The following is a 22,959-nucleotide window of genomic DNA, read 5'->3' as shown; positions in this document are numbered from 1 at the left end:
ATGCTGATTGATTAAAGTTGGGAGAATGTCTCCTTTGAGCCACAGCTTACCAATCATTGTCATTTACAGGTGTTGTACAATAAAAGTGAAACACCTGGTTTTAGACCACAATAATTTATTAGTATGGTGTAGGGCCTCCTTTTGTGGCCAATACAGCATCAATTCATCTTGGGAATGACATATACAAGTCCTGCACAGTGGTCAGAGGGATTTTAAGCCATTCTTCTTGCAGGATAGTGGCCAGGTCACTACGTGATACTGGTGGAGGAAAACGTTTCCTGACTCGCTCCTCCAAAACACCCCAAAGTGGCTCAATAATATTTAGATCTGGTGACTGTGCAGGCCATAGGAGATGTTCAACTTCACTTTCATGTTCATCAAACCAATCTTTCACCAGTCTTGCTGTGTGTATTGGTGCATTGTCATCCTGATACACGGCACCACCTTCAGGATACAATGTTTGAACCATTGGATGCACATGGTCCTCAAGAATGGTTCGGTAGTCCTTGGCAGTGACGCGTCCATCTAGCACAAGTATTGGGCCAAGGGAATGCCATGATATGGCAGCCCAAACCATCACTGATCCACCCCCATGCTTCACTCTGGGCATGCAACAGTCTGGGTGGTACGCTTCTTTGGGGCTTCTCCACACCGTAACTCTCCTGGATGTGGGGAAAACAGTAAAGGTGGACTCATCAGAGAACAATACATGTTTCACATTGTCCACAGCCCAAGATTTGCGCTCCTTGCACCATTGAAACCGACGTTTGGCATTGGCATGAGTGACCAAAGGTTTGGCTATAGCAGCCCGGCCGTGTATATTGACCCTGTGGAGCTCCTGACGGACAGTTCTGGTGGAAACAGGAGAGTTGAGGAGCACATTTAATTCTGCCGTGATTTGGGCAGCCGTGGTTTTATGTTTTTTGGATACAATCCGGGTTAGCACCCGAACATCCCTTTCAGACAGCTTCCTCTTGCGTCCACAGTTAATCCTGTTGGATGTGGTTCGTCCTTCTTGGTGGTATGCTGACATTACCCTGGATACCGTGGCTCTTGATACATCACAAAGACTTGCTGTCTTGGTCACAGATGCGCCAGCAAGACGTGCACCAACAATTTGTCCTCTTTTGAACTCTGGTATGTCACCCATAATGTTGTGTGCATTTCAATATTTTGACCAAAACTGTGCTCTTACCCTGCTAATTGAACCTTCACACTCTGCTCTTACTGGTGCAATGTGCAATCAATGAAGACTGGCTACCAGGCTGGCCCAATTTAGCCATGAAACCTCCCACACTAAAATGACAGGTGTTTCACTTTCATTGTCCAACCTCTGTATTTATAGATCTGTACTGAAAATACAGAACTCCTCAACTTTAAAATTCTGGACAATTCTATATTTGAAGGAGTTGGTAACCCTACTCTCTACCTCTGTCCCCAACCATCGGCTTTTGTTCAAGCTCAAGTGACCACACCATTAAACTCAGGTCTTCCTTATTAACTACAGATAACACATTAGCTGACGAGGAAACCTTCGATGAATCTTCAATGAAAAGCACTACGTCTGGAGCACTGCTCGATATGAATCAGCCTTGTGTCATGTTTCAAGTTTCTTTGTTCCTCCCCAACAAATAAAACATTTTTGCTCCAGATGAGGCTCAAACTCACAACCACAGCATTGCTCTGCAGGTCACTGTCTTATAAGTACCACTCCCTGACCACTAGAGCCCGCTAGGTCCAATGTCCATACGTCAGTTACATGATGAAGGTTCTGACGCCTTCAGACATCAGTCCTGGGCCGTAGCTCAGAGTCAAGTGATCACAGCATTGAACACAAGCCAGTGCAGTCAATCATCTGCTTCTGCTAAAGCTTAAACCAACTGTAAAATCTTTGACCATTGTTCAATACAAAGAATCACCTCTGCTGCTGCACCATCTAAGCTGCAATCTCTATGTTTTTGATGAGCAGTTATGTGTGTGGTGCCTGAAATTCAGCTAACCTGACTTTAGAAGTTATTGAACAGTCACCATAGGAACCAAGGTCCAGCATTTACACCAGAGCTGGTGATGGCTACTCGCATCAATAGTAGTAAAACTTTCTCACTGTGACGGTTTGTAGCAGTTCTTTACTATTTATACAACATTTAGTCAGTTTTACACATTCTACTTTCAGTGTTTATAAGAAAAGATGTTTTTATATGCACGAAATATCGCATAGAACAGTGTTATTGTTGTAAGACGGTTTCCACAGGTGTTAGCAATACGAACAAAAAAAGGCAGGGAACTGGAACGCTGCAACTTGGAGATGACATAAACTCCAACTTCCCAGTTCCAGCTTTGGAGGTTAATGGAACGCAGCATAATGTTGGGACAGGATCATGCTGGTTCCTGGCTCTGACGTATAATGTAACCAGTCAGTATGTCCAGCATAAATAAATAGACCACTGTGTTTATTTCAGAAGAACAAACGCTCCAGGTAACAATCTGTGTTTGTGCTCCACCTGTAAGTTTTGAGATTAAGCAAAGAAATATTGTAAATCTTTTTCTGGACCAGAAACAACTACCTGCTCATAAACTGATATTTCTCCATGTCTAATGCCGAGTAACAATGACCCATCACTACGTCCCAACTGAATGGAAACTTCCATCAGCCGCTTCCCGGTTCAGTCAAGTCCAGACATGCCTTGTTCAATGATTAGTCCTTTTTGTCTTACAGCAAACACAATACCCCCCCCCTCAGCTTTGCATCCCTGTTGACCCATCACTAACTGACAGAACAAAGTGAAACAAGGAGGGGGAACCGGACCATTTCATTAAGAACAATAAAAAGACATGCGATGTGGGAGAGCCACATTCCTCAGATCATAATTAGTCTGTGTAATACTGGAAATATGAAGGACTACCTGTGATTATATAGCTTAAATATATTACATTACAACATCTAAATGCTATACAATTTATTTTTGTTGTGCCCAAGTGAAAAGTGGAAAATTGGGGATGTTTTTAGACTACAATAAACTTTTATTTTTCACCAATTGTACTTACCAGCAACTTCAAGATTTCATTACAATTCTAAAAGAGCCATAAAAGGCTAATTTTTTAAAATATGACATGACATAAACCAAAAGACCAAATGCACATTACCATGTAATTGAAATTACAGCTAACCAAACAGAGCACCTAGAAGTACACTACTTTAACATAAAAAAAAAACATTAGTCTGAAAGCTTTGAGAACTCTATGTTCCTGGTTAGCTGTTTGACTCAATGATCATCACTATTCTTGTCTTTGGTTCCTAGTGAGCATTGTGTGATAATCATGAAGCGACTACATGAAAACTATTCTTGTGAGATCCAACCAAACAGGCTGCATGTATGCATGGAGAAGGGAGAGAGAATTACCATCAGAGAGGTTTTAGGAGGGCATCCAGGGAAAAGCTATTGTTGAAGTGATTGTGTGTGTGTGTGTGTGTGTGTGTGTGTGAGGGTGGGGGGGGGCTATAGCCTCTTCAGAGAAATGCTGTATGTCACAAAAATAACAACAACCTGAACATCAACCCCAACATTTGCTTCAAATTCCTTGTTCTCCTTGTTCCTTGTTTGCTTTTTAGATGGACCCAAATGCAGGCAAAAGTGGATTCAGGAAGTTGAAATATGCAGTCTTTAAAATAGAGAAAATGAAAACTTACTTGTTTGACACAAAGGGAAAAAGGACATCGGACCAGCATGGAAAAATGAGCAGCATAACAGGAGAACAGGAAGAATCCAGCAGAGAACTGCTGATCTAATACTGAGGCAGGAGGGAGAAAAGCTAATCAGAGGAAATGGGCTGCAGCTGAGATAGAGAAAAAGGTAGAGCAGCTGAAAGAGGGAGGCTAATTTACCAGGATACAGAGCTGAACAGAAACTTAAGAATCTAGTAGGAATCTAACAGGAATAACTGGATGTAAAAGAGCACTAGAATAAAACAAAGGAATGAACCAATGAGGACATAATCTGAAGAACATAATAAATGATCAACATGCACAAACCCCAAACTCCTCAGGATTGTGCAGGTCAAAGGTCAAAGGGAAAAACTGACACAAAGTCAGACTGATAATGTTGAGATGTTTCATAACCAGCATGTCTTCCTGCAGTGAAGTGCCCTGCAAACATATTAGTAAATCTAGATGTTTTGTCACGATACAACCACAAATGCCTGCTGATACCAACGGTGTTTAAACTGACCCGAGTCTAACTGCAGCTGTTCTGGTTCTGGTCTCACAGGTTCTTTAGAGAATATTGGAGAACAATCAGCATTATGAAGACCAAGGAACACAGCAGACAGATCAGGGAGGAGGTTGTGGTAAAGGAGAGCATTATTAGTATTAGTGTTATTAGTATTGATGAGGAGGATTAAATGCACACCAAACTTTTCAGATTGTTATTTGGAAGGATGTTGGATGTTGAATCCTCTCCTTTTTACTTTATCACATAAACTCCCAATAAAATATGTTGAAGTTTGAGGTGTAAAGCTCCATAAGCAGGAAAAAGACACAAGATGAAGGCTTCCAATGTGGACCTAAACAAACCTGCAGACAGACAGAGAGACAAGGGAGGTCTGGCAATGTCAGCCCAGCTGGTGTATAGGAGCACATTGGTAGGGTGGGGGTTGCTATAACATTACTCTGTCATGGAGGGGATCATCAGGCAGGTGTACACTAGGGCTCCCTCTGTCACACACACGCACACACGCACACACACGCACGCACGCACGCACACACGCACGCACACACACACACGCACGCACGCACGCACACACGCACGCACGCACACACACACACACACGCACACACACGCACGCACGCACACACACACACACACACACGCACGCACACACACACACACGCACGCACGCACACACACACACACGCACACACACACACACACACGCACGCACGCACACACACACGCACGCACGCACGCACACACACACACGTACATAAATGCATTACCCGCCACCATTCTCCTGGTCAGTCTGCTTCACCTGACAGTGGGTTGCTGAGGAGTGTGTCTGTGTGTGTCCATGCATGCAGGTCTGTATGTGTGTGTTGGTCGTTCCAGGCACACTGAATAGAGAGGGTCTGTCAGTGGCCACCTGTTGGCCAGCTGTCAGGGTCCCATTTCAGGGTTGACTTTCCAGGTAAACACAACTCCTCCATGTCTATCATCTCTTCTAACTCATCTGTTCATCCTATCATTGAGCCTCACTGCCTCAGTTAAGGTCATGATTCAACATGGAGGCAAAAATGGTCTCCATGGGATAGTTCCAAGACCAGAACCACTGCTGATCAACAAGAACACAAAGGCCCATCTCACAATTACAAAAAACTTAAAGACTTCTGGTAAAATATTCTGTGGACTGATGTAACAAAAGTTGAAAAGGTAAGTGGGCGTAACATCATTCCCAGATTAACATGTAATGGGTTCGGATCAGAACAACCAGGGGAACAGCTGCGGCTTAGTTTAGCCTGATAAGCAATACTAGAATGAGGCTAAAGCTCAGTAAACATTGGCTAACTAAGCTAATTAAGCTAGCATTTAGCCTAACTATCTGTTGTTTTCATGCATGTGGCCTACATAAAGTAATCTCAACACATGACTGATTGATATCAGCTCCTATCCTCGCTGTTCTGGTTCTGTCAGAGTTTTGTAGCTCATTAAGGTGCAGAATGTTTTCTGCTGGCCTCATGCAGCAGGATCAGTGAAATGTTCAACTGTGTAACATTCACCTATATTGATTTTCCTTGTCACATGTGTCCACTACTCTCTCCTTCTCTTATTTGCATTTTTATAAACAGAATGGAAATTTGATCATAATCCCAAACATTTAATCAACATTCCTGCTGCAGATATCTTGAAATCTGTGATTACTTAGTAAGCACTAATTCTGGCAATAATCACCTCTATGCTAAATCATTTTAATGCATCTGTATCTAAATGGACCTGTGCAGTGCTCTCCATGCAGATTAGCATCATCAGGGTTTTTGCTGTTTTGCCTCTTAGGTTCTCCATAACACCAGTAATCTCTGTTGCTATCTAGACAAGCCTCAATGAATGTCACATCATCGCTGTGTGTGTGTGCATGTTTATGAACGTGTGTATGTTGGTGCATGCTTAAAGGGAACTGCAGGCAGGTGACACAGGGGGGTACCAGTAAGGGTTCTGCACACTAACAACACTGGTTGGATGTATTAGAAAACCCAAAGAACATCACAATATTGTAATATTACTTTGAGCAGCAGACAAGTTTCAGCTTTTTACCAGTTTCAATAAATAGTCTATTGGTGCCACCTTGAGGTAATAAAAGGAAAAGGCATTTATTTTATATATTGCATCAAGGAGTCATCAAATTTGCCAGGTTTTAGGAAACCGATGATTTATGTGAAGTACTGCATATACCAATAATAAAACTGCTTCCAAATTCAATAATTTCACTGGAAAATGACTAGTTCACTGTTGGAGGCTACCATGGCAACAGTAGCTTCCTTCACCAGGAAAGTTCATTCTGCACCAACACAAAACAAAAGGAGCACAACAAGCTGCAGCTTTCCATCTTTCTGGATTCCAACTCCAAGCATATGGATAATAGGCCACTGTAAAACCGGTCTTAAACCCAAACACTTACAGTTCTAAGCTCCCGGCTTTGTGATCTAGGGGTTAAACTGGACTCCATGCAGTCCTTACGGCCGACTGTCTTTTGGACCAATGCTGAGATTGTGAGATCAAGTTGCACTTGGAGCATATCTTGTGCCAAAAGCTATTTCTGAGTCTCAAAGTCTACAGAGCAATCAACGTTTTCTATCAATAACTCTTCATGGTCAAAGTTGTCATTATGAGGTATTCCGTGAGGCCATTAAATACTGCTAAATCTAGTTATCTGATACAGGAAGTATCCCACAGCATGATGCTGCCACTTCTGTTCACAGTGGGTGATGTCTGCTGTGGTCCTTGGTCTCCATGATGCTGGTTGTTCTCTAAAGAACCTCTGAGGCCAGAAACAGAACAGCTGCAGTTTCAATTAAATATCAGTTGACTGTCTGCAAAGGCATTAATGAGACTAATATCTGCACAGTGGAGATAAAAGGTGGAGAGTTCAGCTCTCACCTGAACGTTCTCATTATGTTGCCTCTAGATGTCACCTGTTGCTAGGGAACAAACAGGTTGACTCTAATTCAGTTGTAAAGTAGCTAAAACGCTACAATGTTTAATACACATCACACAGAAAAAAAATCACAATTTCAACAGATTTTCACAATTATTCAGCTTTAAGTGCTTCATTCACAGGATGAATATTTACCACAGGAGGGATATGAATATTTTCCATGTATAAACTGTATAAAAAGGTGAAACAACATAACTGAATCACAGTTCAGCCCCTAAATACTGCAGTAAAAACATATTTTACATGATTTCCACACATGGTGGAGAGAATCTGTGGAGAAGGGGACCGTTTGAGTCAAATTAAGGCACCTTTAACTCTTTCAGCATTATGTCTATAAGTGAGATTAAATCAGAGGAAATCCAGTTTAAAGACAAAGTGGTTTGAAATTCAGGAGAAAGTAGAAAAGGTTTCTTCTCCTGGCATCTGGGACTGCATGAAACGTTCTCTCTGGCCACTAGGGGGCGATGTGAAGTCAAATGTACAACATATCAAACATTTCTCCTCCAGAGCGGCTCCAGTCAGCCCTCGTTAGTGAGTTTTATTTGGATCTTTGTGTTCAGGTGTGAATTCATGTTCTTCTGATGCATCCTGAACCCACTGATCAAGCTGATATGAGGCATTTATTCTAGAAGAAGTCCTCTTGCACTTCTCCATGTTTATTGTCTTATTTTCAGCTCCATCATTTCACCTTCATCACAAAGCAGTTCTGATGTACCTAGTTTGATGTTCGGAGGAGGTGTGCGTTTAAGTCGTACTTCTCACAGAACTTGTCTGTGACCGGGACACAGGTGAGGTACTCGCACCAGTCACATTTTACTGGGTACACATAGAAGAGAACGGCCAGGGTGGAGAGCAGGCCCAGGAAGACCAGCAGGAATCCGCAGATCTGGACTCTCTTTCGGTACATGTCGGAGCGCCCGAAGCTGGATGTTTATAAAAAAAAAGGATAAATTATGTAAACAGAAATAATCTCCCTCTCCACTTTCCTTAGATGTTTGTTAGGTTCACCTACCTGATGTACGGCAGGAAGGCAAAGGACAGGAAGAATCCTGACACAAAGCCGCAGATGTGGGCAAAGTTGTCGATCCAAGGAAGCAGGCCGAAGGAAAAGAAGAAGACAGAAATTGCAAACAGTTTAACAAACGCCCGCCACGGGCGCTCCAGGATCTGCCAACTCTGAAAGAGCTCCACGAATAGACAGGCCAGGATGCCAAACTGGCTGCCTGCAGGACCCACCTGGAGGAAAACAGGAAGCCGACTCTGTTTGAGGTCATAGAGATTCAACCAATAAATCAGGTCTCATTAAAATTAGACACTGGAGCTTCAAGAGACACAAGTATTTATATTCTTGGAACTTTTCTACAATTTTTCACATTACAACAAACCTCAGTGACCAAAACAAAGTAGCTCAAAATTATGAAGAAGAAACAAAATGATGCATGGCTTAGAAAAACCTGTTCAAACGTCTTTATTCTGATGCCCCTAAATAAAATCCACAGGCACTTCAGATATCATCTAATTAGCAAACAGAGTCCAACGGTGTCCAATTTAATCAGTCTAACTGCAGATGTTCTGTTTCTGGCCTCAGAGGTTCTTCAGAGAACAACCAGCATCATGAAGACGAAGAAACACAGCAGACAGGTCAGGGAGAAGGTTCTGGAGATGTTTAAAGCAGGGTCAAGTTCTACAACAAGCTTTGAACATCTCCCAGAGCTCTGTTCAACGCATCATCTGAACATGGAAAGAGGATGGACGACCTGCAGACCTACTAAGACTCGGACACCCACCTAAACTGACACCTAAAATGAGCAGAGAGAGAAGAAGAAGGGAGATGTGCAGCAAAGGTGTCAAGGTCTGGAATCTGTGGCAGGACTGATGCTCATAGATGTTCTCCATTCAATCTGACTGAGCTTGCGCTTTACTGCCAAGAAGAGCTGACAGATATGTCAGTCTGTAGATGCTCAAAGTTGCTGGAGACAAACCCCAACTTGACCTAAGCTGGCTCTACAAAGTATTCACTCAAAAAATCTTCTGGGTGTTGGTCTGTGGCATGAAACCCAAACAGAAACAAGGGTTTGTGGTCGCAAGGTGAGAAAAATGTAGACCAAGTTTAAGGGTGAACCTGTTTGTAAGGCACTGCAGATCCAGTGGGTTGTTAACACACTGTTGTACCTCAGCTCTGTAGGGAAGGAATATGGCAGAGGCTAAGTTGCCTGTGATGCCGCTTAACATGTAGATGATGGAGATCCTGAGCCAGCCAGCCAGCTTCTCCAGGTCCCTCAGCACGGTCATCTGGAATAACACAGACACCAGGCAATGCAGGATGCTGCAGACACACACAGGACACATTATACCGTTACACATAATGTAGCTAGCGTTGCTGAAGATACTGAGGCCATAGGAGAAACGTTCAGTGACCCAGCATGAAGAAAGAGAGACAGCCACAGCCGGGAGAACTGATCTGGGATCTCTGGGTTGAGGAAGGGGAGCAAGCCACACACATCATCCATACAGGCCACCTGGAAGACAGAATCACAGTCATGAGAAGGAACACCAGCACGTCCCACAGACATCCTGCAGCATATAGAGGCCGTTATAAGACCTGCAGAACAAAGCTGAGGTTGTGAGTTGAAGCCCCATGAGGACCAGTTTTTTCCTTTTAAATACCTGCAGATTTAAAGGGAAACAGGCAGAGGGTGACTTTATCCTACCTGTGAGCAGAGTGTAGCTTCCTCATGGAAATATCCATGCATGAAGTCACAGTACTCTCTGGAAGTGATTTCACATCTGCAAAACACAATTCATGTTTCACCCTACAGTCAACACAACAAATACATCCTCATTATCCTCAAAATCCTACAGCAACAGAGCCAACACAAACAGCTGGGTCAGTCCCAGCCCGTTCCTGGCTTCCTCTGATTCTTACCGTCCTTTGGTCCCGATGCAGCAGGGCCGGCCTGTGATGCTGCAGTCTATGTGGGGGAGGTTGGTGTGGTTCCCAGAGTTGTACTTAGTGCAGATCTGCAGATACGATCAGAACAAGGTCCAATGTTTTACATCTTAACAGCGAAGCTGAAGATCCACCGACTGAAGTCATTTTTATAATAATAATAATAATAAATCATTTAGCGATGGCGTGTTGGTTTTTGGTCTTACCGGCCACTGGGTGATATCATCTGACCAATCATGAGGTGAAACTGAGGCCGATTCCTGACAAATTCTGCAGAAACAGTAAAAATTACAGTAATTCTTGCCCCCGCACTCAACATGATGGAACAGAATTACACCTTCATTACAGATCTAACAACAATGGATCTACAGTCATAGTAAAAAGAAAGTACACCCTTTACATATTAGGATAAACTAATACTATCTGCTCTTTAGGAGGCCTTTTAAATCCATCCTCATTCTCAACAGATATGACATCATTAGCAAATAAACAGGGTCTGGGCCGTGATGTAACATCTTTCTATGACTATCAGTTTCTCACGTGGTTCTGGAGGAATTCTGACCCGGTTTTGGCCTAGAGAACATAGCTCTACTTCATTGAAGTTTCCAGATATTAATTTCTGCACTTCTCTCTTGTAGTCCTATCACAGCATCAAACAGGTCTGGACTTTGACTAGGCCACAACAATTTGATTCTTTCTTATTTAGACATTTGGTTGTAGATTAGCTACCGTGTTTGTGATTCTGTTGATGACCCAGTTTGGACCAAGCTTCACCTGTTGGGCAGAAGATGCTTCTAATTTAGCATACAAAGAAATTCAAGGTACACTCAATGCCTGGAAGGTGTCTGGTAACAAAATCGGCGCCCATATCAACATCCCTCCTCCACCATGCTGGGATCAGATGATTGTACCGATACGATGTTTGGATTTTCCCAAACATTTCTACTTTGTTCTCATTCGTCCAAAGACCATGGCTCCAGATGCAACCTTGCAAACCGAAGTCAGGCTGCCCTATTTTGATTTAACAGAGCAACCCTTCCAAACAAGCCATGGAAATCCTTCTCAGAATGTGCAGCTAGCACAGCTACCTTGGTCAGACACTGACCATCTGTAGTACTTGGTTCCTCCACCAGAGGGCATAAAACAGGCATAGAATTTGACTTAAGTCTTTAAACAAAGGACCAACTGCAGGATTTACCAACTATTGGTCCACTTGTTCTTGAACTGGTAAATCAGTTTGTTGTCAGGTGTGGACCCTAGAGATTTCAATCCTGCAGTAGTAAAACCTGTAGTTAATTAACAAATTATTCTTAATAATAACCTAATCCTTCAGAGATTTTCCAGTCTGGTTTTATATCTTTTATACAGCACTGAATCAGGACTTTTAAAAAGGTTTTAATGACATATTTTTAACTACTGACTGTGTCGACTCTGTTGTTCTTGTGCGTTTAAATTTAACAGCTGCGTTCGATACAGTGGATCAGGTCATTTCACTCTCTTGTTGGAGCAGTGGGGGGTTTTAAGGTCATAGCATTGAAGTGGTTCAGATCCGCCCAAGCGGAATGAACTTTGGGATTAGTCTCTGTGACCACATGTCCTCGTCTGCTCCTGTGTTGTGTGGAGTCCCACAGGGCTCAGTTCTAGGCCACCTCCAATTTTCCATGTATTTTCCCCACTTGGTTTTATACTTGGAAAACATGGCATTGCATTTCATTTTTACGCCGATGACTGTCGGATCTATGTCCCTCTAAGGAAAAACGGTACATACTCAGTGCTGACACATCATCCATACAGGCCACCTGGAAGACAGGTAACAATAAAGTCTGGATGGCCCTTAACGTTTTAAAATTCAATAAGAAAAAGACCAAATTGCTGGTGTTTGGTGCCCCAGTGAGACCTCTAATCTGTTTTTAGATTCCTTGGCAGGGTATAAAAAGCCATCGTTGGGCGCAGCGCTGGTTGTTCAGGTGTTAAGCGCGCGACAATATAGAAAGGCCATTGTCCTCAATCCAGCACCCTTTGCCGATTGTCTTCCCCTTTTCTCAGCCTCTCTTTCGTGTCTGCCTACTGTTGAAAAATAAAGGCCTCTAGTGCTGAAAAAAAGCTTTTTGCCACAAATCTGGGGGTCAAAGTGGACCCTGACCTTAAATGCTATGGCAGCTGTTAAATAACCCTTTTCATAGTTGAGGCAGCTAATTCTCTCCAGGCGCCACTTTGAGGCAGTAATCCGTGCATGTGTTCCCACTCAGTTGGATTAATGCAACACATCTGTAATGTAGAGGTCAGTGGTTCGTCCATCAAATGATAACCTTGTTAAATTTAGAGAAGGTGTAGTTTTTTTTCTATGACTGTTACCAGCCAGTGTTTGAGTGAAGCAGACAGTGGCTGCACATTACCTGGGGTCCTGATGGCAGACTGATCCATACCGCCATAGTTTATCATTTAAATATGGAGCACTAGGGTGTTGAGGCCACTTTACCCACACTGCCAGGGTACTCTGCAGACAAAGGTACCTTAAGATCACTGACAAGCAGCTTCTACCTGATTTAAAATCCTCAAAAGTGGATGACTGCAGACAAAGTAAAACATCAACACGGTGGCTGGAATGATCTGAAGCTGGTTTCACTGACCGAACACTCCTCCTGTAATGTCTGCAAGCAACCAGAACGGTCGTTTCGAACACAGCAGCCAGATTCTCTCTCTCTTGTTTTCGTCTCCTGAATTAGATTTTGGATCTCTTCATCTTGACGCATGCAAGGGGAAAACTTTGCACCTAGGTGGATCAGCGCCTCCTGCAGGACAGTGGCAGTAATATCACAATTTGGTATAAAGACAAAAAGGAAAGAAAGCTAAAAAGACGATAAACTCTGCAAGAAGAATTAAATAAAAATCTAAATGCTTTAAAATACTTTTAGTGATGTTTACTAAGTATTTATATTTTAAAAAGAATTAAAATCACCAGTAAAAACAAAGAATTACAAAATGCAAGCGGAACTACAAAGGTAAAGGAGTGAAAAGCTCTTTAACCTTAAAGAACAAATATGTCAGGAAACATAAAAACTGGTCTCTGAAAGTTGACCAGAAGTCAGTTATACTTTTAATTTAATATTTATAAAACAATATGATATAAAGGAAATAAGTATCTACTTCTGTCCCACCAAATAAACAGTGCACTCAGGGGATTGCCATACAGACTAGGTACTGTGGAGGGCCACTAGAGGGCAATGCTCAGCAGTTTAAGTGGGGAATATCAGAAACATGATTAAGTGGTCAACAAGGAAAAAATATTATGCGTTAAAAGCTTCATGAATGCATGCATTGACTGGCAAGACAGTAACGCCTAGTGAGCACTTTTAATTTACAAGTTACTCAAGAAAATAGGGTAAGTTTGGTGGTGAAGAAGCATGAAGAAGAAATCACGTTTACTTTCTCTGTCAGTGCTTGATGTTTACTGGCATTCTCACATGAATAAATAAACCTTCCATAGTTTTACCATAATTAGATTAGCACAGACTCATCTTTTCTCAGTGTCTGAGCTAAATGAATGATGGTGTTTGACTGTGGCTGCGTAATAATGGGGACCTTACCTCCACCACATGGGTACCGTGAGCTTGTTTTCCACATATATTACAGAGCTCGCTAATCTAAAGTATTTTTGTGGTACAGATGTATGGAGAGATGGGAGAGCCGACTTAAGACACCGGACATTAGAGTAACAGTGCCGGTCCAAAAAGAAGCAGAAATGACATCTACCTGAAATCAGGCAGACTGGACTCACTACAGAGCGCTTTTAAATTCCGGCGTAGGGTGCTGGTCTACAGGTTCTCCAAACTAGTGGATCTCCAACAACTATTCTCCTGACTTTCTCCTCACTGGACAAACTACCATCTAAATCGTCAGATTATGAGCTCACATTTCAGCAGTTGACTGCTTTCCTCCTGAGCGGTCAAGCTGTTCTGCACCGATACCCGACTTCTGGGTCACAGCAACTTTTGGCACCAAGCTCTGATGTCCTCATCCACTGGTTTTAGGATTATTTTCTCCTCGACTTTCACCTTTCTCAGAATAAAATCAGCTCCAACATTTGTTCGACAATTAACTTTAACCTTTCACTATGAATCTGTTACTTTTAACTTTCATATCTTCTCACCTCTTTATCCAACATTTTATATGGTATGTATATATAAATACACATTTTTCTAATTAGAATGTTTCTCTTTAAATGTTTTAAAGTATTTATTGAAATAACTTACTATTTACACCCTATTTTGAGGGTTTTTTGAGGGCATCAGTTTCATTCAATTGTTTCATTAAAAGAAAGGAAAGGTTTTGAACACTTACAGAGCTCGGACCCACCCAGAAGTTCTGTTGCTGCACAAACTTGACGTTTTCATAAACTCCCTTATTTCTCAGCACCTCAAAGACAGAAAGACAAAAGTATAATGTTTATAAAAAATAATCTATGCATAACAAATGATAATTTTACAGGTTGTGCACCACACTCACTGAGTCCACAGTCTCGTGTTGTGTGAAGCCTATAGGAGCAATGCCATAAATAGAGACAGCCAGGATGGTAATGAGCAGATGGACAAATGTGATCCAGTAGGTAAAAAAAGGCCTGAAGAGGACATTATGAGTCACTCAGTATGACACTAAAGCAATGCATCAGCCTTTAAAAAAGCAAAACTAAACCAGAGGTCCTGCCTGTGATCGTCCATGTCTTCAATCTGCCTCTTCACGAAGCTGTCAATGCGCTTGCGGTAAGTCCGGTTTGTGAGCCGACCCACCATCCCCAGCCCATACGGTCTCTTGTCCCGGGCAAACAGCTTCTTCACAGGAACTGCAATCCTCTGTCCTCGCTGCCTGTGGCTGTTTGCACTCACCACCTCCTGTTTCAGTCGCACTTTAGGCTGGACAAGAGAGCCATCCTTCGCCTTCCTCCACCCTCTCTCTAAAGGCCTGGATTGAGACGGAGGAGGGAAGAGCAGAAGAGTCATGGAAACACTCATTATAGTTGAAGTTATTATTTTCAGTGATTTATACAGATTAATAAAGGTTTAAAAACAACTGCCCACAGCATGAGATGTGTCCTCTCCAGTTTGTTCTTATCCAGAGCGCTTCCTGTGAGCACGCTCTCATCCAGCTGTTTGAGGTCGGCCTCTGAAGGCGTCTCAAACACGTCGTCTGCAAAACTAGACAACTCTTCATGGAAACCATCCTGGAAGTTGAAAATTACATCATGCTTCAATAAGACATACTCTCAGCCTGCGCTGCGGTAAAGGAAGGGTTCTGAAGTCAGCTTTGCACATTTTCAAAAATAATAATTATTATTAATATACATATTTTTGGGATGGTCTCATTTTATAAAATCTCGTTTTACAGTGATGCGTTTCTGATTTCTCTGATTGTTTTGTAACAGAAAGAAGAATGTTCTGGTGATGTTGTGGACGCGTCTGCTGCTCACTCTGGTGAAGAACGAAGTATCCAGCTCATCAGGAAAATCTGCTGTGTCTTCGTCAAAGAAACTGGAAGGTATGAAGCTCCGTCTGCGGCACCTTCCTGCAGCGTTGCCACCTAACGTCCGACCCTGAAAATTACAACCGTACATAAAGACACTTCATGTCATCTGCTTGTAGGACCTACATGATGTCTAGGTTTGGATCAAACAGAAATCAAGCAAAAAATGAGTCGGAAATCTTAATTATTTAGTGTTTGTGTTTAATAGAAGAGTGTTCTGGATAAGCAGCTAATTTCTAGGAGAAATTAGAACAAATGTTGAAAAATAAGATACTGATTTAAACAAGAACCGTTCTGTTTTAATACAGAACAAGAACGTCCTCCAACATAATTAGCAAAGCATGCTGGTGCTGGTATCATTACAGCTTCTGGACAAGGAAATATTTTAGAGAATTTTAAATTCTGCTGATCAGTTTATTTTCACATTCATTTCAGATCAGAAAAGAAAGTTGGTCATGAAGCAACAACAATGGCTACATCATTTATTATCAGTGAAATAAAAGGTGAAGCAGATCACCTTCAAACAGGATCCAGCTCTTTGTGAACTTGGAAAACGTTGACTAAATACTCAGGTTTCTGTCCTCATGGCTTCTCAGGATCAGGATTAAATATGTAAAAGCAGTTGTGTCACCTCAGCCCTTCATCAATAGTTGATTCATGAACCACTTCATGTTTGAAGTCCTCAGTGCAACATCTCCTTTGATTAGCAGGCTCTGAGGAAGCTTCATTGCTCCCCACCATCCATCAACTGCTCCACCACACTTTTCCATCTAAATCGAGTTCCTCTAAGCTTTTATTGTGTGAATAATGTCTAATTCAGAACGTAGCATCTGTTGGTCCCACTGTAAAGACTGATCATCTCTGCAGGAAATTATGTTCTAATCCAAACTGTGCTGGATTCATAAAATAAAGTGGAGCTATAATTATTTTCTGTAAAACATTCCACAAACACTCTTGGAAAATACATTTATATGTGTAAATATGTGCCTTTAAATAGATATATCCTTTATTTATCCAGCTAAAACATGCCTTATCTAGATTACACACTAAAAAATTTACTTTTCTTTCAGCAAAAAAAGAAAAAGCTGAATAATTATGTAATGTGTTTTTCTTCATATGTGCAGCATGAAAGCCTTCAGCTCTTTAGCGCCCCTCCTGGAGGGTGGGGGAGTTGTAGGAAGAATAAACTTTTAATAAACATTTGAAAAAATAATAACACAGAGAGCAAGAAACCAGAGTCTCTATAGAAGGAAAGTTATCAGATCACATCATAAAGAGCTTACTTAAGAGTTGTTGTCTTCATTGTAACAGTAAATTATCTGTATTTAGCTTTTATGGCTTATTTGAAGACATATTCTGGCAGGAACCAGTACATGTAGCATTATTATAGGTGGCTCTCAGAACAGCCTCTGATTCTGGTTCTGGTCTCAAAGTCAGAGGCTGCCCAGCACATCTGGCACATCTGTCAATAGTGAGGTTTGCAGATCAGCAGCACAGCAGCGGCAGCAGCCTCGGTGCATGAGTGGATTAGCTCTGATTTACTCGTATATTCTGACCTCAATCCAGCACATAGCTGAGCATTCGCTGTGTATTATCACAGACCATCTGCTAGGAGGACCCCCACCTTCAGGCCCCCACCTTACATCCCAGCACCTTCACATACAGCGTGTGCATCTGCAGCAGGCACGGAGGGGTCATCTGTACTCTACTGTAACATATTTTATCAGAGTTTAATCCCCAGAACACAGAAACAGGCTGATCTGATGTTTTATATAACATGCCCGTTAAAATAGGAATACAAACACTTTAATGGAGATTAATATATGTATGTGTGTGTGTAGGTCGATTTCCAGGAATAAATTACAAATGGCTTTAATACAGTTAAAGAGGAGCAGTTATGACCAAAAACATTGTGCTTTATTTAAAAAAAAAAATTTGAAAAGCATCATTTTTACCTTATAGTTATGGACTTGGTTTTGGTCTATCACAAAAACCCAAAGAAAGTACACTGAAGGGTACTTTCTTTGGGTTTTTCTGAGGGTTTAACTTGACAAAATGGGTATGAATACTTTTTTACTCTGAAAATCTAAAGAGACAGTGGCCCAGAAATTGTTTTGTTAAATTTAGGCTTTTTTAAACACAAAAACACAGAAACAAGCACCTTCATTAGTGCCGCTGCAGCCTTGATGCTCATGACAGCAACAGACTCCTGCTTCCGTCGCCGTGGCAGCCTGTTGAGGGCGGAGCGGGAGCTGGAAAACGAGCAGAGGGATGCGGTACCTGGTGTGAGGGGAGTCTGCGGGGCACTGAGCCCATCCACCTCTTCCACCACACGGAAGGCCCGACCTCGAGCCAGGGGGTCCACGATCTGCTCTCACACACACACACACACACACAGAGGTCATCTATAATCAAACATCGCTGCGTTTTCTTATGCGACATACGACAGTAAGCAGCAGTGAAAAGCTCCAACACACGTCTGATGGGTGGATTAATGCTGTGGGAATCTTAAAGTTTTTTAATTAGCTAGTTTGGAAACTTGGAACATTTAAATGTAATATGGCATTTCCTACTCCTATATGCTCACAACAAATATGTGTCCACTGTGGGGGTATAACCAAGTGAATTAAGTGGAAACTACAGATTAAATGTATTAAATGTTTTCTTCATACCATGAAACAAACCCTCGCTCTTATCTCCGTCTCAGTTATTATTAAAAGTAATAAATCATGATTTGACCTCAGAAAGCTGCCGGTTTGCCTTAAACAGAGATGAACCAGATGTGACCATCTGTGGGGTTTGTGGTTCTCACTTGTTTTTTGTGTTTGGATTAATTTGGGTTATTATTGTCATTAAGGTCTTTCCGTATAGATCATTCCTTATTGTTGAGTTTCTAGGTTCCTTGCAATCAACTCTTTGTGTTTTATGTTTTATACGGATATGTTAAGGTTCAGTTTCATGAGTGATCTGTCCTCCTCAGCCTGGTCTCCATGTCACTGATCACCACCTCCACAGTATTTAGGCTCCCTGGTTTCTTTGTTACCTGCTGGATTCTTCTGTGGCTCTCACCCTAACCTCCATGTCCTGATTTCCTCCTGTCGTCTCTGTCAGGAATTATATACAAAACTCATCAAACCAGGCAGTAAACATGCTAGCAATAGCCATAGCATTACAGCTAGTAGCACCAGATGATAATTTTCATCAGCACCAGCGAGGTGAGATTAGTGAAGACTGCAGCTTTACGTCAGATGCATCTTTATAAACAAACGATGAAGGTCGGAGTGTTTTAGGTGACGTGTTGGGAGAACATTACTGTAGCTGTCCTACCAGGTTGACCCAGGTTGAAATACAAGATGTTTAAAGGCATGCTGATCTTGGTATATGTAAACGTCTGACTGAAGAAAATATTAGCAAATTTTCTCTCTTAAAATTATTTTATTTGGCAAATAGAAATAATTTCAGTAATTCTAACAGGAGTCTTATTCTGATCTATAGATGTCTGGTTTTAACTGCATCTGTTATAATCAAAACCAGCAGACACAGAACGTTAAGGTTTCTAAGCATGTATTGTTTCATTTTAATTATTATAACAAACTATTAAACTGGGACTCAGGTCAGTATAGAGGACAAACAGTCCTGCTAAAGACTTCCAGAATGATTTTTAACACGGATTTTTACAGCTTTCACTTAAAGACAGAGTGTACTAAAACTATGATGAGGCATTAAGAAATGAAGGAAAAGTGAATATTTTTCCAGTTTCCTCTAGTTCCCTCTAATGTGGTCCCCTGAGGCACTACCCTACCCTCTGCATCCCATAGTGATGTTGGTGGTTGGGGTTGTGAGGTGGGAGGTAGAGGGGAGGTGGGGTCTCGGTGCTGGCCAGGGACAGATTGTCCTGGCTGTGCAGCTCCATGTCCTTCATCACCTGGGCCTTCAGCCCCCCATACAGCTGGCTGCAGTGCTGCAGGCTCCTTCTCCGCCATCTCTGGGTGCTGTCACTGTCCTTGCTCACCCCGAACCAGTCAGCTGTTCCCCTGCAGCGAGGACAGACGTCCATCAGTGAAACCTCATAGAGTGAGGTCAGACGTTCATTTCTAACAGAATACAATCTGGCACCTTGCTGCAGAAACAAACTCTGATGTCTGCTAATTAAGGAACAAATTAATTCATATTCAGTGCAGATATTAAATATTAATACTTTTAACATAAGCAGCTGATTCAATGATCACTTTGTCACATTAGGCTGAACTGAAGCTAAATAAGATCATTCCAACACTAACAAACATCAGTGCAAAATTCATTTATTATATTGTTTCCAGTTAACTTAGTTATCTGGAAAAAGTCTTCACACCCTTTAACTTTTCAGATTTTGTCTTTAACGCATTATATTTTGATTTTACAACATAAAGTGAAGCATAACTGTGAAGTAGAAGGAAACTGATTTATAATTTCACATCTTTTTACAACCCAACACTAACAAGTGTGGCGTGTTCAACCCCCTTTACTCTGATACCCCAAATACTGAAAATCCAGTGCAGCAAATTTCAGAACAATCCAGAAAGAAAACTTGTTAGAGGCTGCAGAAGACCTGAGACTGGGTGGGGGTTAACCTTCCAGCCTCCAGATGAGCAAAACTAGTAAAAAAAAACTTTCTCCTGTTTCACTTTCACTTTTGCACCACTTGCGTTGGTTGATTACTCGTACTCGTCATCTTCCGCTTATCCGGGACCGGGTCGCGGGGGCAGCAGACTCAGCAGAGACACCCAGACGTCCCTCTCTCCAGACACCTCCTCCAGTTCCTCCAGGGGGAGCCCAAGGCGTTCCCAGGCCAGCCGAGAGACATAGTCCCTCCAGGGTGTCCTGGGTCGTCCCCTGGACCTCCTCCCGGTGGAACATGCCTGGAACACCTCCCAAGGAAGGCGTCCAGGAGGCATCCGGTATAGATGCCCGAGCCACCTCAACTGGCTCCTCTCGATGTGGAGGAGCAGCGGCTCTACTCCGAGCCCCTCACCCTATCTCTAAGGGAGTGCCCGGCCACCCTACGGAGGAAGCTCATTTCAGCCGCTTGTATCCAGGATCTCGTTCTTTCGGTCATGACCCAAAGTTCATGGCCATAGGTGAGGGTAGGAACGTAGACCGACCGGTAAATTGAGAGCTTTGCTTTTCGGTTCAGCTCTCTCTTCACCACAACGGACCGGCACAGCGCCCCCATTACTGCGGCAGCCGCACCGATCCGTCTGTCGATCTCCCGCTCCATTCTTCCCTCACTCGTCAACAAGACCCCGAGATACTTAAACTCCTCCACTTGAGGCAGGAACTCCCCTCCAACCTAAAGAGGACAAGCCACCCTTTTCCGGTCGAGAACCATGGCCTCGGACTTGGAGGAGCTGATCCTCATCCCAGCCGCTTCACACTCGGCTGCGAACCGCCCCAGCGCATGCTGTAGGTCTTGGCTAGAGGGGGCCAGCAGGACCACGTCATCTGCAAAAAGAAGAGACGAAATCCACTGGTCCCCAAACCAGACCCCCTCCGGCCCTTGGCTGCGTCTAGAAATCCTGTCCATAAAAGTTATGAAGTTATGAGTTATGGTTGATTACATAATCACAAATCCCAATAAAATCTGTTGATGTTTGTGGCTGTAACATGACGTAAAAAACTTGGTAAAAGGGGTGTGAATACTTTGGCAAGGCCCCTTAAGCTAACCTAGATATACCAATCATATCTTGTCTCAACACAGGCTACAGACCATTTAAATACAAAGAAAAAGAAAGACAAGGTCAACTAAACCTGCAGATGAGTGGTTCTGGGGCAGCAACGAGGAAGCATGAGGTAGAAACACGTCTCACAGCAGAAACACATGCAGGAAAAAACACTATTCAGAAGGAAAGACGGGCAGAAAACACTCCACACCATCATGGCCTGTCTGATGAAAGCTGCAAGTAACGTCTCCTGTTTTCTTTTAGTCCTATATAATTTGGCCAAATGTTCAATGTTCACAATGTTAGGAAGCATCTGGGACCTCAAGGTACTCTGGCCACACCTACGTCCTCCCACAGTTTTGACCAAAAAACTGTCAGTCAGGAAACTGAAGCTTCATCACTAGAAGCTACACGTTTAAGCAGAGCAGTGAGTGAATCTGCATTTCTGGATGAAGATCCAGTGGTTTGATAGTAAAGAACCATGTTTAGATGAAGGTCATGAACTGATTAGCTACGGGCTAGGAGATAAGACACAGGTCTGTCATGCAACATGGAGGAGTCCTCTCTTATATTTCTCTCGGCTCCTAATAAATGTGGTGTTTGCACTGTGGATTGAAAGAACAGTGAAAAACCCTGAGTGTGGATAGAGGAAAACACTGCCCTGCCGCTCCTCTAGATCACCTCACATCACAGTTATTTATATTTCTTATAGTATTAAATACTTTCTGTCTAATAGTGACTGCACAAAAGGCTGACTGTTGAATCCGGAGGAGGAGGAGGCCACACATGGGCAGTCTGTTTAGAGAGCAGAACGTTCTGCATAAACACTCAGACATCATGATGGAGAACAACGTCAGCTGAAGAAGCCTTTTAAGGCTGAACATGAGGCAAGATGAGGGTGGAGTAGTGCTGGGCGCTCCTCCTCCAAAGAGGAATGTTTCTAAAAGGGCCACAGGTCTGGGAACACCAAAAACAGAGTAACTACCAAGTGCTAGAAAGATGGAAACAGGCAGAGCAGGAGCTCCAGTTTCTAGTTAGGAAATCTCTGCTTCCTCATACAAGATAATAGATCTAGATTGGACATGTGTTTGCACTCGTGCTCTGGCAAGCATGTTTAACCTAGTCTCCAACAAACCACAGTAAACAGCTCTAAGCAGCACTGAGCCACATTAATTAGACTCCACATCCTGCAGGTAAAACAGCCCCACATATTTCTATTTGGCTGTAATTATCTGCCTGCAAAGAGGAAAAAACTTCACACAATCTAAGCAAAAGCAACAAATGAACAAACGGGAAGAAAAACAAACTGAGAGGATAAATAGCAGCACCATCCTGACAAGTGTTCATTACATCATCTGCTGAGCTTCAATGCTAATAGTTTAGCTTCATTTGGTGTCAGCTAAGACAGCATTTCTGGTCCGAAGCTGAAGTAGCAGCCGTCCAAACTGTGATCCAATATTTTACTGTGGTCCCTCCAAATGGTTTGAATAATAACACTTCACACTTACTAGTACTCCTACTCTTACAGCTAACAGCCTAGAGTCAGAGCCCTAACTAAAAGGTTTAAACCTCAACCTGTGGCAACGGGTC

General features: G+C 42.6%; 1 protein-coding gene across 7 annotated transcripts in view; it reads right to left on the bottom strand.

Annotated features, from left to right (window-relative positions):
* Window positions 1–7,212: 7,212 nt before the first annotated feature.
* rhbdf1b (rhomboid 5 homolog 1b (Drosophila)) overlaps window positions 7,213–22,959 on the bottom strand; it is a 48,297-nt gene continuing 32,550 nt past the window's right edge. For 4 of the 7 annotated variants that reach the window (XM_047377585.1, XM_047377589.1, XM_047377586.1 and 1 more), the window contains 16 exons: window positions 19,473–19,704; window positions 17,832–18,038; window positions 15,618–15,740; window positions 15,229–15,371; window positions 14,858–15,112; window positions 14,660–14,771; window positions 14,495–14,569; window positions 12,784–12,945; window positions 12,550–12,650; window positions 10,360–10,423; window positions 10,130–10,224; window positions 9,915–9,990; window positions 9,622–9,722; window positions 9,376–9,529; window positions 8,216–8,439; window positions 7,213–8,126 (listed from right to left, as the gene is read on the bottom strand). In XM_047377585.1, the coding sequence (XP_047233541.1) occupies window positions 7,919–8,126; window positions 8,216–8,439; window positions 9,376–9,529; window positions 9,622–9,722; window positions 9,915–9,990; window positions 10,130–10,224; window positions 10,360–10,423; window positions 12,550–12,650; window positions 12,784–12,945; window positions 14,495–14,569; window positions 14,660–14,771; window positions 14,858–15,112; window positions 15,229–15,371; window positions 15,618–15,740; window positions 17,832–18,038; window positions 19,473–19,704 (2,332 nt within the window). In that variant the 3' untranslated portion in view covers window positions 7,213–7,918. Of the gene's footprint in view, window positions 8,127–8,215; window positions 8,440–9,325; window positions 9,530–9,621; window positions 9,723–9,914; window positions 9,991–10,129; window positions 10,225–10,359; window positions 10,424–12,549; window positions 12,651–12,783; window positions 12,946–14,494; window positions 14,570–14,659; window positions 14,772–14,857; window positions 15,113–15,228; window positions 15,372–15,617; window positions 15,741–17,831; window positions 18,039–19,472; window positions 19,705–22,959 lie in introns of all 7 variants that reach the window. The other 3 variants (XM_047377588.1, XM_047377590.1, XM_047377587.1) reach the window with 2 other exon arrangements.

This window comes from Girardinichthys multiradiatus, chromosome 10 (assembly GCF_021462225.1).
Source record: "Girardinichthys multiradiatus isolate DD_20200921_A chromosome 10, DD_fGirMul_XY1, whole genome shotgun sequence".
Classification (NCBI taxonomy): domain Eukaryota; kingdom Metazoa; phylum Chordata; class Actinopteri; order Cyprinodontiformes; family Goodeidae; genus Girardinichthys; species Girardinichthys multiradiatus.
Note: the sequence above shows the minus strand (reverse complement) of the source record. Positions and strands in the feature narration are given on the sequence as shown.